This window comes from Pempheris klunzingeri, chromosome 13, assembly GCF_042242105.1.
Source record: "Pempheris klunzingeri isolate RE-2024b chromosome 13, fPemKlu1.hap1, whole genome shotgun sequence".
Taxonomy (NCBI): domain Eukaryota; kingdom Metazoa; phylum Chordata; class Actinopteri; order Acropomatiformes; family Pempheridae; genus Pempheris; species Pempheris klunzingeri.
In genome coordinates this window covers 20,060,679-20,076,299 of record NC_092024.1, presented here as the reverse complement: position 1 = coordinate 20,076,299, position 15,621 = coordinate 20,060,679, and the positions used below count along the sequence as shown (strand labels likewise).

Here is a 15,621-nt window from a genome sequence, read left to right as displayed (position 1 = left end):
CACCATTTTGGGAAACACACTTGTATGAAATCAATACCACTTTCCTAAGTGTCAGGTAAATATGAGGCCAGGAGATGGTTAGCTTAGGTTAGCATAAAGACTGGAAACAGCTAGCGTAGCTCTATCTGAAAGTAAATCCACCTTAAATGAGCTCTAAAGCACACAAACTTGTGTCTCGTTTACTTAATCTGAACAAAATCCAAAGTGTGAAAACATCAGGAGCAGTTTTATGACTGCTCTAGTGCTGGACTAATCCTTGAGGGGGAGCAGAGACTATCTGGAGCTGATCTAACCATCTCCGGGCTCCAGCGTCATATTTAACAAACACAGAGTGGTATTGATCTTCTCATTGGCAAGAAAGTGAATAAAACATTTCCCAAAATGTTGAACTATTCTGTTAACACAGCAGCACAGCACAGCACTTATCAAAGCTGCTGCTGGCGCTAAGTACACTCTGACATAATTACTCACGACTCCAGACTCCAGTTTTATCATTTTTTAACATGTCTCGTCACAAACGAAGGAATCAGTATGTTAAGGATCATCTGCTTTTGATTAGTATCCATTTGGTTTTATGGGACGCATGAATAAACAGATTTTAGATTAAATTAAATGTGTGAAAATACTGTGAACAATTTTCATGACTAAGTTTTTGATGAAACATGCAAAAAAGATTCTCTCATGTGACTCCTGTCCTCCAAGTCCGTCTCATTTTCTTTTTACTATTTTGAGAAGATATAAAATATTAAAAGGTGCCCACAGGAGTTTTCTTGTAAACAGACAAAAGTTACGTTTGCATTCAGTGTTACTTCCAAAAACACACTGTATGTGTGCTTGAGGGCAAACAGACATGTTGGAATTTTCCTGCCTCGTCAAACATTTGCAAAGCTCATTCTTTTAGACGCACTGTTTACATCCATGTTTACTGGCTAACAATCACCTGTAGATCAGTGTGAAGCCATTTGGGGAATTTGTATTTTGTTTAACTGCACAAAACTAACAATACTCATTTTAAAAAAAAGCTCTACAGCTCTACTAGAGGTCAGAGACTCCACAGGGAACCACATGGAGTCTTTAGAGCCACCTAACAAAGGCATTCATAAAAATGGATGAACAAATGAATAAATTAATGAATAGATAAATAAAATAAATAAAGAAGCTATATATATATATATATTTTCACCACTTTACATTGCTGTCAGACAGCAATTTTCATCAGGGAACTGAATCTATTTTATCGGTCTACACTCTATAACACTGCCAGACTCCATTGACAAAAACAGTAATTTTACCTCACAGAACACAGGAGTTGCTGGTCTATTGCTGCCTCAGTCAACAAACTGGCACGTTAATTAGGATCTGAACTAACCTTTTAAAACACTAAAGTCATAAAATAAATATAAATAAACTAACCGGTTGAGGCTGTCGTAGTGTAGCAACTCCTGTATTCTGCAAGGAAAAATGACACTGGAGTCTGGTGAGCAAGAAGAAAGAGAGAACAGCTTCACAAAAGGCTGTCTGGCAGCGATGTAAAGTGGCTCTTTAGTGGTGACACTTAGATTTTTTGGGTGGCTAAAATGTGTTTTTGTGTTGACCATCATCAGTACATTGCTCACAGCCCATGTAGGTGCTCCTATCTGATTCTCCAAACAGCAGACTGCCATTTACTTCAAGAAATACACCAGCTATGGATAAGTCCTTCATACAACCCCACTTCAAAAAATCCTACCAATACAATTAAGGTAAGTGAGCAGACAAATTGCCCTGTGACGATTGACAGCAGTCGGTTTGTTGATCCACCTTGAGAGGCTGATATCACTGAATGACACAGCTGACTTGACATCTGGTTAAGGAGCTGAGTCCCTCCTGTCCAAACTCTGACAGATGACCGTCAATAGGAAGCCCCCTGTGATCGTGATTGGCTGCTTACTTCGCGCAAGAAGCGAGGTGACTCAGCTTGGCCTTCATTCACACCAACTGACTGTGTAGGAAACTCCCACATTAAATGAAGTAGATCTTTACGGTCGACCTACACTGATCACGCCGCCAACAGGGTCACGGGGGGATTGAATGTGTGATTGTTTTAGTTACAGGAACCTTTTTATCTACTTGTCCACTCTGCTGAGTAACATCACAGCTATGCTATTCCTGGAAATGAATTAGTCTCATTTCAGCTAAAAGCCACGCAATGTAATACTCACTGAAGGCATTAACTTAAGAGGATAGAGAGAGGCCAAGGAGAGACAGTCACCAGTTAAAAAATAGAAGAAAAAAAACACACATATACTCCCCCCCATACTCTCATGTTAATCACAGCTTGTTCACATGCTGACAGCTGCTGGCTAAAATCTAACTACAGGTATTCATCAAGTGGAGTTTAAAGCACAAACTCCTGAAAATGTGACATTATGTCACAGTAGAAATGTGCATTTAACTTGTCCTGAAAATAAAATCATTTCAACATGATGCCAAAATCTCCAGAGACATTACCAAAAACAGAAAAAGGTCTTTTTCTAGTGAGGTTTTGGCGAAAAGAGAAAATCACATGTAGCTTCAAGGTTATTGTTAATCAATGACAAGGTTAACGACAAATTAATTTGAATGGCCTGTGTTTCCATCTCAGTAGGATCTATGTTGGGTTTAAACATGGGTCCCACCACCAGAATTATGTTTTTACTGCTCTGAAATGAGTCCCAGATCAGACTTCTTCCCTCACATCTGTTTTTAATGACAGCGTGAACCCATCAAAACACATTAAATCCCGCATTTTGAAACGAATGTCCAGTTTATGGCAACGTAACCAGTGTCTCATATCAAATATGCCACTTTTGTCATGACTCACTTCACCTTGAACCTCTGTAAAATGGACAGTGAGGTATTATCCTCTATTTTTGTCATTGACACTGTTCATTCAGTGCTAGCTAAACTTAAAACCTCCTTTTTTTATGGTTTAAAGAGTCAATTAAAACAACTGTCTGTGGTTTGATGACGCAGCCAGTTAACAACGACGCAGAACTTTTCATGAGAATATGAGCTATATCGATTATTCTCATTACTGATTAACCTGCTGGTTCTCAATTAATCGATCAACTGTTTGGTCCATAAAACATTGAGAGGTAAAAATAAACAGTGGCCTTCAGAGATGTTGTCTTTAAATGGCTTATCTAGCAAATCTTCACATTTGAGAAGCTGCAACCAGAAAACTTCTGACCGTCATTCGTCTGCATGATCATCAGAACACAGAGCTTCTCCAAACCATCACCTCATTATGGACTCGTTATGATCACTTGAATTAGATGAGTTGGAGCAGGACAGGTCCAATCATCAGAAAGTTAATGAGAAACTACTTTGACAATTGATTAATCTTTTTTTTTCCATTTATTATACAAACAATAAATAATTCCCCTTTTGAAATGTGTGGATTTGCTGCTTTCTCTGCGTTATATCACTGAAAAAAGAGCAGATTTCAATTTTGGAGTGTTGGTCTGATAAAACAAGTAATCTGAAGATCATGAGCTCCAGTAAACTATCAACAGCCCTTTAAAGACTAAACAATCAATTGATTAATCAATGATCGTTCGTTGCTGCCTCCCATCATGGAAATCAGTTCACAGATCCGTCTCCATGACACTGGCTGATGGAGGCCGTGTGGCACGGGTGGCAGGTCTGGGAAAAGCTCCCTAAGTTTGGATTGTGTTGTGAAAATAATGCAAAGTAGCGGACTGAGGCACCAGCAGCTTCCAGCGTGAACTCTCTGGAGGGTCTCAGAGGTCACACGGTGTCCACGGAGCAGCCGGGCACAAAGCTGGTTTATCTGAGTGGATGATTGAGAGCATTCGGGGCTCTGAACACATTTCAACATATTTTCACAGCTTTACATTGACGTCAAACAGCTGTCTTATCATCAGGGAACAGAATCTACTGAATCGCTTTATGCTCTCTTCAAACACACCAGACTCCATTGACAAAAACAGTAATTTTATTGCTGGTGTGTTAACTAACCTATTAAAACACTACGGTCACAAAATAGCACAAAAAACCAAGTGATTAAAGCTGTCGTAGTGCAGCAGCCGATCCCCAGGAAGTGTGCCAGGATTTAAAGCTGGTTTTACATAGTGGCCAAAAACTGTTATTGCAACAATGGCGGCGGTCATGTGATGCCATTAGGCCCAAAAATACTTTTTTCCATTGATTTACATTGTGAAAGAGACGCCTGAATATCAGCAGGTACATTTTTCACCATCAGAAATTGATCCATTGAGTCCGATAACATTTGGGAAGTCTGGATAGTCTGGCTAGTGCACATGCTCCATGGGCCCAACAACGCAGAAGACCCGGGTACTGTTATACCCGGGAAGCCGAACTGTTTTTGACTTCATGTGCCACTGAACAACTTTCATAGGAGTGAACGGCCCCCAACTCCAATGCTGTATCCACTTTCTCTTTATACATCCGTGGCAGCAACTCCTGTATTCTGCAAAGTAAAATGGCTGTTTTTGTCAATGGAATCTGGCATCTTTGAAGCGAGTAAAGACAAAAGAGAGAACAGCTGTACTTCCATCAGACAGGGCTGTCTGACAGCAATGTGGGATATATAGTAAGTGTAATGCACACTTAAAACCATATGGATTTGACTGGATGGGCCTTTTCAGGAGGCTAAAATGTGTGTTTTTTTTCTCAACACAAAGTACATGTGCTGACAGTCATGGCCTGATTTAGCACTGAGGCTGGAGTTTTGGTTTTTCAGGTGGTGTTTGTGCCAAATGGTGCTCACCAGCCAGCAGCCATGGAGCAGTTTCCCCACCTCCTTATTCACCATCACATGAAAACAATGCAGTCGGCTGGATGATCGTTATCCCGTTGCAGGGGCCTGCATGGGCATCCACTTTGGCACGGAGGTAAGCCGCTGTGCAGCTGCACCGTGAGCACTCTGACAAATGACAGCCTGCACTCTGGCGCATTGGAGACGCTGGCTTTAAAGTTTAAAAGGACGGGTGTCACACCGAGCCTTACCTCGGGATGCAGTTCGGGGAGGATCCATCTATCTCCCATGTTGCGAACAGGTTCATGGGCACGGGTCTGTTGAGAGCCCCGCTGCCGGGGAAGCTCAGCCGGCCGCTTCTCTCCGCCATGGTCCGGGCTGCGGGTGGGACCGTCCGACACCGAGCTGGGGGGGGGGGTTGTAAACAGCACACCGGTGCGGCTCCTCTGCGTGTGTGTGTGTGTATGTGTGTGTGTGTGTGTGTGTGTGTGTGTGTGTGTGTGTGTGTGTGAGAAGTAGAGCCCGTGACACGCTCACGTTAGTGCGATGTGAAGGGCGGAGGACGAGCTCATTTCTCCGTCCTTTCCGGGCCGGTGGTCGGTCGGTCGGTCGGTCGGTGTGGTCCTCGGAGGATCTGCAGAGGGAGCAGCGCAGGAGTGAAGCACCGACCGCCGAGCTTGTTGTGCCTACCACGCTGCTCCGAGTGTATGAGGGGCGATCAGTGCCTCAACAACACACACACACACACACACACACACACACACACACACACACACACACACACACACACACACACACACACACACACACACACACACACACAGTGGAGGGGAATAACAATTTTGTCAGATTTAGAAGTTAATTGAATTAATGTATTTGAGTTGATTTATTAAAAATATATTTCAAGTATTTACAAGCTAATTTACATATTTGCGTGTTTAAATATTTACTGAAGCATCTTTAGTAGTGTGCAGATATTGTCCTGAATCTACCTGTGTAGCCTCCTCACATTTACCTGGAGCTGGGTTGTTCTGGTCTCTGATTGGTTACTTCGGTCACATGTGAGTGAGTAACGAGGAAGTGAGGTGGTGATGAAGCCGATGAGGTGGAGAAGGCATTAAAGTGCTGCATTATCTGTCTCCATCCTGCTGTCTCTTCTCATCCAACCATCACTTATTGAACCCTCCTGTTACAGTAGCTTTGTGTCTGGTTTGCATCAATATCGTTACTATTTATTTTTTTTCTTCAGAGGTTGTAGTTCTAGCAGGAGCTTTAACCCTTTGAACTTTGAACTAAATGGTCTGCCTCTTCCTGCATTGGTATTTTTGTTTATTGTGACGTCCTCTCTATATTCAAATGCTTCATATCTTTAAAATCTGCACAACCTCAGCTAAAAAGGTAAATAAGTCATTAAACCATAATAATCAATAAAAGTGCCTGCCTTATATTAAAAAAAAAGTGCCTGCCTTATATTAAAAAAAACAAAACAATTCTGAACATATAGAAACTTAAACAAAAAAACCACCAAACAAGAAACCACCCAAAAGCCATTTTCACCTACAAAACCAAATAAAAACATGTTGAATAAGGCAGGAAAATGGTGCAAATGTGTCACACAAACACGCTGTTATAACAAAATTTCCAAATTACAATAAGAAGTATGATGAGTTTTTCCTCACGGTGGCACTAGTTACTGCATAGAGCATCATCTGTGCCACTGCCTTGTCCCTGGCATTAACAACCCTCCATACCGCATGTTTCTCAGAGGAAAACCGTCATTGAAGGTCTCTCCCCGCTGCATTTTACAGACTTTTTTTTTTTGGCAGGTGCAGCCGGTGCAGGTCTGGGCGGATCCGTGGACACGAGCCGTGCAGATCGATTCAAAAATGGTGTCTGCACCTTATTTCTAAAAACCTGGATCACTGCTACCAATTGATCCACCTCCTCATGTCACAGAACTGCCTGCAAAATCCTCAGAGAAAGAACTGTGGGAGTTCCACTTTCTGCCCCTTATCACGCAATTGGGTGTAATTTAATCACCCACTTTTGTTTAATATTTTGATGTCACCTGTTCAGGAAGCATATTTCACTTGGAGCAGATTATAGCTGCTCTCGCCTCTCCTGCTGATGTGCTGATGAGCAAACCTCAACACACGAACAATGTTACATTAATGAATATTGATCACTCCCATAATGCGCAGCCTTGTATCCTCCTTTACATCCAGTTTGATGACATTTTCCTACAAGCAGGTGCTGCCACCATGTGGTGATCTGTGTGGCTGAACATGCCTGAACTGAATGACCCCTCCAGTAGTTTTATTTAATTAAATAATATGTGTTTTGCTAAGTCTTCGAACACGTTAAAGGAGAACTCTTTAAATCTTTTAGTTTGAATGACTGGTAGGCACAAACACTTTTGGAATTGGTCCTGTAAAATGAGCTACAATGTCTGTAATGTAATCTCTGAGGGCAAGAGTGCCTGATCAAAGTACAGCCACTAAAAATGCTTGTTTTTGCCACTGACAGGCTCAGATTGTTATTCTGAGTGTCTGACAACATTACAAAAAAAGATCCCTGCAGAGACAGAGCTAAAGGGTCCTTTTTGCTTAACCAGAAATAGTCGTTTCATCGCTTGGTTTAAACCCACCAGACTCCACTGAGAAAAACAATAATTTTACACGGGAGTTTCTAGTCTACCACTGTCTTGATCAGTTAGTTTGTTTGTGTTATTGTGTTTTAAAGGGTTAGACATTAGGGTTAGGGTTAAACACAGTGTTTGCATAACACACAATAACACAAAGAAACTAAGAGATCGAGGCAGCAGTGGACCAGTGACTCTCATTTTCTGTGTGGTAAAATTACTGTTTTTGTCAATGGAGTGTTGTGAGCTTGAATAGTACCACACTACTGCTATATGAATCCATAGATATCTTATCAGCATTATTTCATCAAAGGACACGCCTCCTTTATACCACATGTAATAGTCTCCTCAGTGAGACAAATATTCCTTCAAGTCATATATGTTTGTGTTTGCTTTACAGTCCAAACACATTCCTAGAACAAACAATACAGTTAAAACGTTCTGATAGCTGCTTTGCAAAAATGTGTGGATCATCCATCCACCAGCGCAGGATATTAAAACGTTTATCATCCCAACACATCAAAGTATAATAACTCAGTTCTTTTCATATCCTGCCTTATTTTATAGTCTATTCAAAGAGTATAATAACATATTCCATGGGTTTATAAATGACAGTTTGATTTCTCGCTGTGTGCTGGATTTGTAGCCGGTCTTTAGCACAGAATATTTATGCTCTGACATTTATATTCAATATACAAGAATTATTTGATAAACTAAAGCCAGTGTTTTTGTTATCACCTTATGAAGTGAAAACTAAATATGGAAATACACAGTTCAACAACCTCTTTAAGATAAAATATAATCCTGTTACATTATATGCAACATTATTTTATCTCACTCTGATTAGCATTATTTGAGCAGACTGATGTATGTATGAATCAATAAATTAATTGGTGTTTGAACAGTTGTGCTGAAATCATTGCTGGATAAAAAAAACAATACTGGCAGACAAACGTAACATTTTATGAAAGCTTTATTTAGTTAAACTGCAGAAACTTTATTCAATATGTATGAGATTCTCGACTCACATTCACAAAGCATTAAAAAAAAAGTCACCGTACTTTCTGGACATAACTAAAAAAATTAAATGACCATATGCAGTGAGTGTTTTATTAGTATCAAATTAATAAACTTATTAAGAGACATTTCCTCCTGCTGAGACAGACACTTGTGGTCAGACCCACGACACCCAACAGGCCAGAAATAAAGTAAATAAAAGCAAAAAAAAAAAAAAAAACCCACGAGACAAGGTCCTGATACAGCAGTCGAAATAATGCCAGATTCCAATATCATTACACAAGAAAGCTGAAATAAACCCCCGACTGAGATGTTTGCATTTCTATGTTCACATGTCAGGGCAGATCACGCATCACAGAACAAAACACACACTCAGCGACGTTTTGGGGAGTGAAAACCACTCCTGCCAAACCTCGAACGGCTCTGAACACTCAGGCGAAGCACGGGAGAGTGGATGGAATCATAACATGGCACACAGCTAGCACAGGCCGCGGGGTTGTGACGGTATCACCACTGGTCAACATGTTTTCCGTCAAGGAGCATTTCATCGTCAAAATATGAAGGGGGTTTTAAAAAGGAGGGAAATGTATAAATCATTAAGTGAAACAAAAAAAGTTTTCCCCTGTGGAACAACAAACTAAGGAAAAAACAAATAAAAACAAAAAAAAAAAAACAAAAGGAAAGGAAATCGAAGCCAATGCAGGCAGATTAATGACTGAAGACCATATTTCAAAAGAAGCCACATAAAAGGCCACTTCTTCCCCTTCATTAAAAAAAGAAAACAAAAATAAAGACATCACGTGCCACCATTCAGGCCTGGTGAGCAACTATCAGTCTATTTCACGGCCTACAGGTGAACACGTCTCAGTGTTTGCTGTCTGCGGAGGCGGACCGGGAACGAGAGCGGGAACGGGAGCGGGATCGAGAACGGGAGCGGGAGCGAGACTGTTTGTTCTGAGCGGGAGCAGGGGAGCGGGAGCGGGACCTGGAGCGGGACTTAGAGCGAGACTTGGAGCGGGACTTGGAGCGGGATTTGGAACGAGACTTGGAGCGAGACTTGGACCTGGAGGGGGATCTGGCGTTGGCCTTGCCCCCTCCTGATGTCCTCCTGTCTGGGGTGCGGCTGACAGACCTGGAGCGGCTCCTGGAACGGTTGCGGCTCCTGGAACGACTCTTTGAGCGGGAATAGCTGCGAGAACGGGAGCGACTCTTGCTGTGGCTGTTGGGAGAGAGAAGTCGGTGTCAGGATTTATACAAGTTTCACCGTGCACGGCTTCACAACACTGGAAACAATAACATGTCAATCTTCAGACTGCACTGGTCGTTGCGTGAAAGCGCCATGTCACATAAAACCACTTAGATTCTTCGGTGTGTTTGGTTCAATCGATAAAGTGAAAACATCATATGTGGGACAGTGTTTAACATCTTAAATCTAAGAAAACTCACCCGCGGTCCTCAAAGATCTTCAGCTTGCGTCCGTTCAGTTCTGTCCCATTGAGCTTGGAGATGGCATTCTTCATGTCACTGCGGCTTGCAAACTCTACCACCCTGTGTGTAAGCAGACGCACTGATTAGGACCAAACTGAGGACAAAGCCCACTTGAGGAATTTGACTTTAACAGAGGAGCAGCTCACCCTTCATTTTTGTTGGGTCTGTGAGCGTCCACAAAGGTAACTTCACCTGCTTTTCTCATCAGGTCTTTCAGGTCCTGTTTCAAACCATAATGCAGGATTAGTGACAGAGAACAAAACACAAGGTGCCAGTGAGAGCCTTTTCAGACCTGGAGGGAGAGAAGTGAGCAGGCAGCAAGACACCAGCAAATAGTGAAACTTTGGTTATCTAACGCTGACTTTTGTCACTCTGATAAGATCCCATTTCAGTGGAGGACAAGTAAACAAAAGAGCCACTGAAAATGCTTTGTGTGGACAAGTGTTGCTTTTACTCAAACTGTTTTTAAGTCCCATCAAATTGACTCCATGATTTTGCTCTTTTTTTTTTAGCTCATCAACAAAAAACAAATTCCATAATGAGACACCTGACAGGTAAAACAGCAGTAAGGGTTTTAATGTGTTTATGGTTAAAACTTGATGTATTTTTGTATTCAAGATAAAACTGGATGATATCTGAGTATAAGAGATGAACCTCTGTATCTTTTGTGGTTGGGTGACAATAGTACTTTGGGTAAGTGGACAAAAATCTGAGTTTCTAGAACTTCTTTGTGTTCATGACCTATAAAAATAACTTGGCTCAAAAGCTGTATAGAGTTTACATAGTTAAACTGCCTCCTTCCCATTTGAGACTGTAACTCTACACCCCTTTACCACCCGACCCTGAACAAACCCAATCACATGAGTTTTATGCTACTTACCGCTCCATACCCAGGAAGATATTAGCATAGAGCCACTTGTCCAAATAGCAAATGGGAACCAATGCAGTGTTAAGCCCTTGAGAAACGACCTCGGCCTTGACTCGGCATCCGGCCTCCACAAGTAAGGAACCACCAGAGAGTAAGTAGGGGGAGGGGTGTGCGCCCGACTCAACACCCCCCCCAGCTCCATCAGCAACAGAAAAAGACCCAAACGGGAGAGTGTAGGGACCGTGGATTTGAGGGGGGTTACAGCAGTCGGGGATGCCAGCCCACAGAACCTCCAGAGTGTGGCTACGGACCTCCTAAGGCTACCGTATCCTGCGCTAGACCACTTTCACCCGCTACGGGGCCCAGCCAAGACTTTAGACCGGCGGCAACTGCGTGTAAGGAGAGGCACCAAATGGACACTATTCAGAAAAACAACCAGGAGAGGGCGCTACACACTTCTGACACCTCCATGGAGGGTGTGCATTCACCTCTGATATAAAGGAAACCATATCAGAGCAGCTGTTAAAAAACAGTTAAATGTTTTTGGTTAGAATGCCCATCAGCAGCTGTAACGTGCTTTTGTCTGGAAAAATAAAATGTGGATGAAGTTAAAGTTATAAACACAAAAACACTGGGGGCTTTCTATTTAATTTGGCCAATTCACTATTAAAAATATTTTTTTTAAATGTAGTCTGACTGGAGACAAATGGATCCAGTCTGATCTAATGAATGCTGCTTTATTTAAAAAAAAAAAAAAACATGTCATTACAGGGTGATATATACATTTTTTAAGCCTGTGTTGTAAGATACTTGAGAAAAATGTATCTCTTACCTGCCAGCTAATCCGTGAAGAGAGGTTCTCCACAATGAGTCTGTGTTCTGTCCGCACAGGAGGGCCATACCTGTCCGGCAAACAAAAACATAGAAAAAATAAAAGAAATAAATACCTTTCACTATGGAGGCACAGAGTGCATTTAAATCAAACAGGAAAACCCTCAGAATTAAATACGGGCTGTAAAATCCACCTGAATGTATTCTCACGGCACAGCCAGCTTCGCTTCATGTTCACTGCTGCTGTATTTACACCCTCACAGCTGTGCCAAAATTTTTTATTTGATTCAGAGGTGGAACAACAGGCTCAAATTAATGACTTGAACTTAAACATAAGTCCGTCTTAATCTTTATCTCTCAACTCTACAACATCTGTACGTGGATGAATGCACTTTGGCTTGAAGAAACAGATGAAATGAAAGATGTACCTCTTCATTTTACACATCATACACAAAATGTCACCTGATTGTATGTTACATCTTCAGACAGTTAAACATTAAATCCACAAGGAGCAATGATGTGCAAGGAAATCTGTAATACTAGGTTTACTGTAGGGGGTGGGGGGGGGGTGGGAAGTCTGACAGAAACTCACCTGGAACCACTACTGCGAGATGGCCGATAGCCACCGCCGCCGCCGCCACCACCACCACTGCTGAAACGTCCCATTCCAGGACCTCCACCTCTTCCTCTTCTGGAACGAGCATGCTCGATAGTGACCCTGAACAGAGTGAGAAATTCTTAGGATTGTGCCATCAAATGCAGAACAAATTCAATGTCACAATGTCTATGAAGGAGGAAATGTAGGTTAGTGCCCACAGCAATCGCACTTTGGTGCAGACCAAAACAACTGGACTGAGACCTTGTTGAAGAGGCGGTCTCTGTCCGCTTACAAGCAAACTCTGGTATGGTTCATTTGAGGTGAGGACATGGTCCATCCTCGATATGACGAAACTATAGGATGGGCCTGTTAGGATTTTCTATTTATTGAACAGAACAACAGAAGTCTGCTCGAAGAGCAACATGCCCGGAGTCTGATAGATAGACTGTGTGCTGACTTAAATACATATTTCACACTGAATTAGCCCGGGCGCTTTTAGTGCATCAACACTCTCCTGCTTTTCAGGAAACAGAAAGACTGCAGTGATGTCATCCAGAGACAAAAGCCAGTGCTGAAGCATCAACAGTGAATAACAAAACACAGCCAGGGCTGCGACAGCACACATGCTAGTGATTTTATTGCAATATGGGCACATTTTCTGATTCACTGCATCTGGACAGACTGAACAGTGTCAACTGTTGCCACTGCTACAAAATCTAATTTTTTCACTGGCAGATTGAGAGATTTTCTGCAAAAATAACATTTGACTGATGTGTTCTGAACAGCTTGCAGAGTTTGATGATTCGTTTTCTTCCACAACTTCTTTTAGTGTCCCTCAAAACACAGATCTGCAGACGCATCATGACGGCTGGTTTCAGTTCACGCATTTTCACTTTCCTTTAAGTTATACCTGAATGAGTGTTTTCTACTCGTTTTGAGGGACCTTTGAGGCACGTCTGCCTGACACTGTGAATCTCAAATGCACTGAGTGACTACAATGGCTTCAACTTTGTTTGGAGACTATTCCCACCAACTTGAGATATAAAGAAAATGGTGCTGCAAGAAAATAGCAGTGTGTCATTGTAAGATTAATGAAGAGGCTTCTTACCAAAATATTTATAAGTATTCAGGAAGTAACCAAAAGTATGTATTTTAAGGATAGTGAACATAAACATTAGCTACCTTTATTGTAATGGTGGTCAAATGGTGCACTTGGTTACAGAGCCACTGCTTAATGTGTGAACATGCTACATTAAGGGGCTCATAACACAAAAAACTATATGATTAAACAATTACCTTTCACTGCACAATTCTTTGCCATTCAACTCATACACGGCATCATCTGCATCTCTGTGGTCATCAAACTCCTGAGAACAAGAGCAAAAAAATGGATTATTGTCTAAAAATGAACAACGGGACAGGATCAGAACTCATAATTCACACAAAGTGGTCGGTCACACTCACCACAAAGCCAAATCCGTTCTTCAAGTTGATTTCCCGAATCCTTCCATATCCCTTGAAAAACTTCTCCACATCTCTCTCTCTGGCGTGGGGGCTCAAGCGGCCAATGAAGACACGACAACCATTCATTGTTATCTGCTGAGATGGGAAAACACAACATTTTGTAAACATTAAACCAGAGTGGGAGGAAAAGAGGTGTAAACACAGCTTAATATTTGATGCTCCTAGGACAGCAAGTTACCTTCACTTAGCCAATAATTAATTTTAGACATTTCACAGTCATGTCCCATGCTCATATAGTAAACAGATCTATTACTGATGAGAAATACAGTCATGGTGGCAGATGCTGCGTCCAGGACTTCTGCAGCCCCACATCTGAATATACCTGGAGCTTTTAATTCAAATCTAGCATCCAGAATGATCTATTCACAAAAACTTAATATACACTGGTTTCTGAAACCATTTTTCTTCCCATGAAAACGCTCAGAATACTGTCACATTAAGGCAGGTCTGGAGTGAAAACAACTCAAGTGAAAGCAATCCAACCTGAACAGGATCAAAGGAACAGGATAACCCAAATCTGGTCAAACCAGTTTCAGCATAACATTAGTCATTTAGCTCCAGGCTCACACACATCTGAAACTACTAATCCCCAATATATTTACGAGTAAAAACAATAATGTTGATGATAATAGTGCAGAGGCCCCACAATGATTCCTTCATACATCAAGGTATAAATGTAAAGGGATTAATTCAACATCTATGGTTATTTTGTAATCTGTGCTGTAATTCGAGGTGTTGTTGAATCGTCTTAATTTACACTCAGTGGTGTTTCTAATATTCAATTTTCCCTTGTTGCTATAAATGAGGGACAAAAAGAAAAAATCTCATAACAGAATATAATTCACCAACTACAGCCTTAAAAATGACCCGTAAATTAATTCTACAGATATTTAAAATGGTATCAAGTAACATTACATTTAACCATTTGTATTACTACATCTTACAATCCTTGGGAACTGGGTAGTCTCGGTTGAAATCATCACAGTAGTCATCTGGGCCCAACTTTAGCCAGCTAACGTTACTTCTTTAGCGTTGCTATGTGAGCACGCTGTGACAACGCTGCAGCATTTTAAATCTGTCCATTGGCTACACCTTGAAAATCATACTAGGCGCAAATATCATTCCATATTCAAATATTTAATATTAAGCTTACGAAGGCTGCCTTTGTCCGACTTGAAAACAATTTCTTTTCTTGCTAGCTGTGTCCATAATAGCCGAGGCTCACCTCGAGGTCGCCTTCAGCTAATGCTAGCTAAGGCGAGCTAACCATCGTTAGCTACAAAGACATAATTCGCTATTCATTCAACATACTAATCCCACGGGTAGTTATTTCATTTGAAAACAATTATATGATGCAAATTAAAGCAGATTCTAACCTCTTTTTCTCCTCAAGCCGTCTCCGTGTTTTTTGTTGTCTTCGTCGTTGGTAAGCTGCAACTTTAACTGTGTCGTCGCTGCTCCGCTCGACCAGATCAAAATGGCGAGCGGGTCCAAAGAGCAGGGAACAGGAAATGCTGCTGCCCGCGCGTTGCCAGTTTGGCTTTTACCTCCGTTAACACTTACTTTCGTTAAAAATGACGGCGTTGTCTCTTTGTCGTTTAAACAAGTATTGCACCGGCTGTACTAATTTATATACATCACTATACGAACATCACTATACGAAATACCCAAGAATGCTTTTTATTATGAAGACAAAAAGCGAAGATGATTGGAGTCCTTAAAAGGGGATATACCACGGATTTGGCAACCCACTTCACAGTTTCCATTGGTAACAGGCTGTATCTTAGATACGTCTCTATACCTACTGGCTACGTTACGTAAAGTGACGCAAGAAATCCAGTGTACTAAATATATCTAAATTAATTTCGCACATTACATTCATACGATTATCT

At 41.5% G+C, this 15,621-nt stretch overlaps 2 protein-coding genes across 5 annotated transcripts in view; both read right to left on the bottom strand.

Annotated features, from left to right (window-relative positions):
• Positions 1-5,392, bottom strand: part of pacs2 (phosphofurin acidic cluster sorting protein 2) — a 56,600-nt gene extending 51,208 nt beyond the window's left edge. For all 3 annotated transcript variants that reach the window (XM_070841733.1, XM_070841735.1, XM_070841734.1), the window contains exon 1: positions 5,014-5,392. In XM_070841733.1, coding sequence (XP_070697834.1) covers positions 5,014-5,132 — 119 coding nt within the window. In that variant the 5' untranslated portion in view covers positions 5,133-5,392. The remainder of the gene's footprint in view (positions 1-5,013) is intronic.
• Positions 5,393-8,358: 2,966 nt separating this feature from the next.
• Positions 8,359-15,204, bottom strand: srsf5a (serine and arginine rich splicing factor 5a). Of its 2 annotated transcripts, none has more exons than XM_070841738.1 (8): positions 15,106-15,204; positions 13,670-13,804; positions 13,502-13,572; positions 12,200-12,325; positions 11,609-11,678; positions 10,055-10,128; positions 9,867-9,968; positions 8,359-9,639 (listed from the first exon to the last, which is right to left on the bottom strand). In XM_070841738.1, the coding sequence occupies exons 2-8, from the start codon at positions 13,793-13,795 to the stop codon at positions 9,285-9,287; spliced, it is 924 nt and encodes a 307-aa protein (XP_070697839.1). In that variant the 5' UTR covers positions 13,796-13,804; positions 15,106-15,204; the 3' UTR covers positions 8,359-9,284. The 2 variants fall into 2 exon arrangements, with proteins under 2 accessions (XP_070697839.1, XP_070697838.1); XM_070841737.1 differs by having other exon boundaries at positions 11,609-11,691; positions 12,201-12,325.
• Between the last annotated feature and the right edge of the window lie 417 nt (positions 15,205-15,621).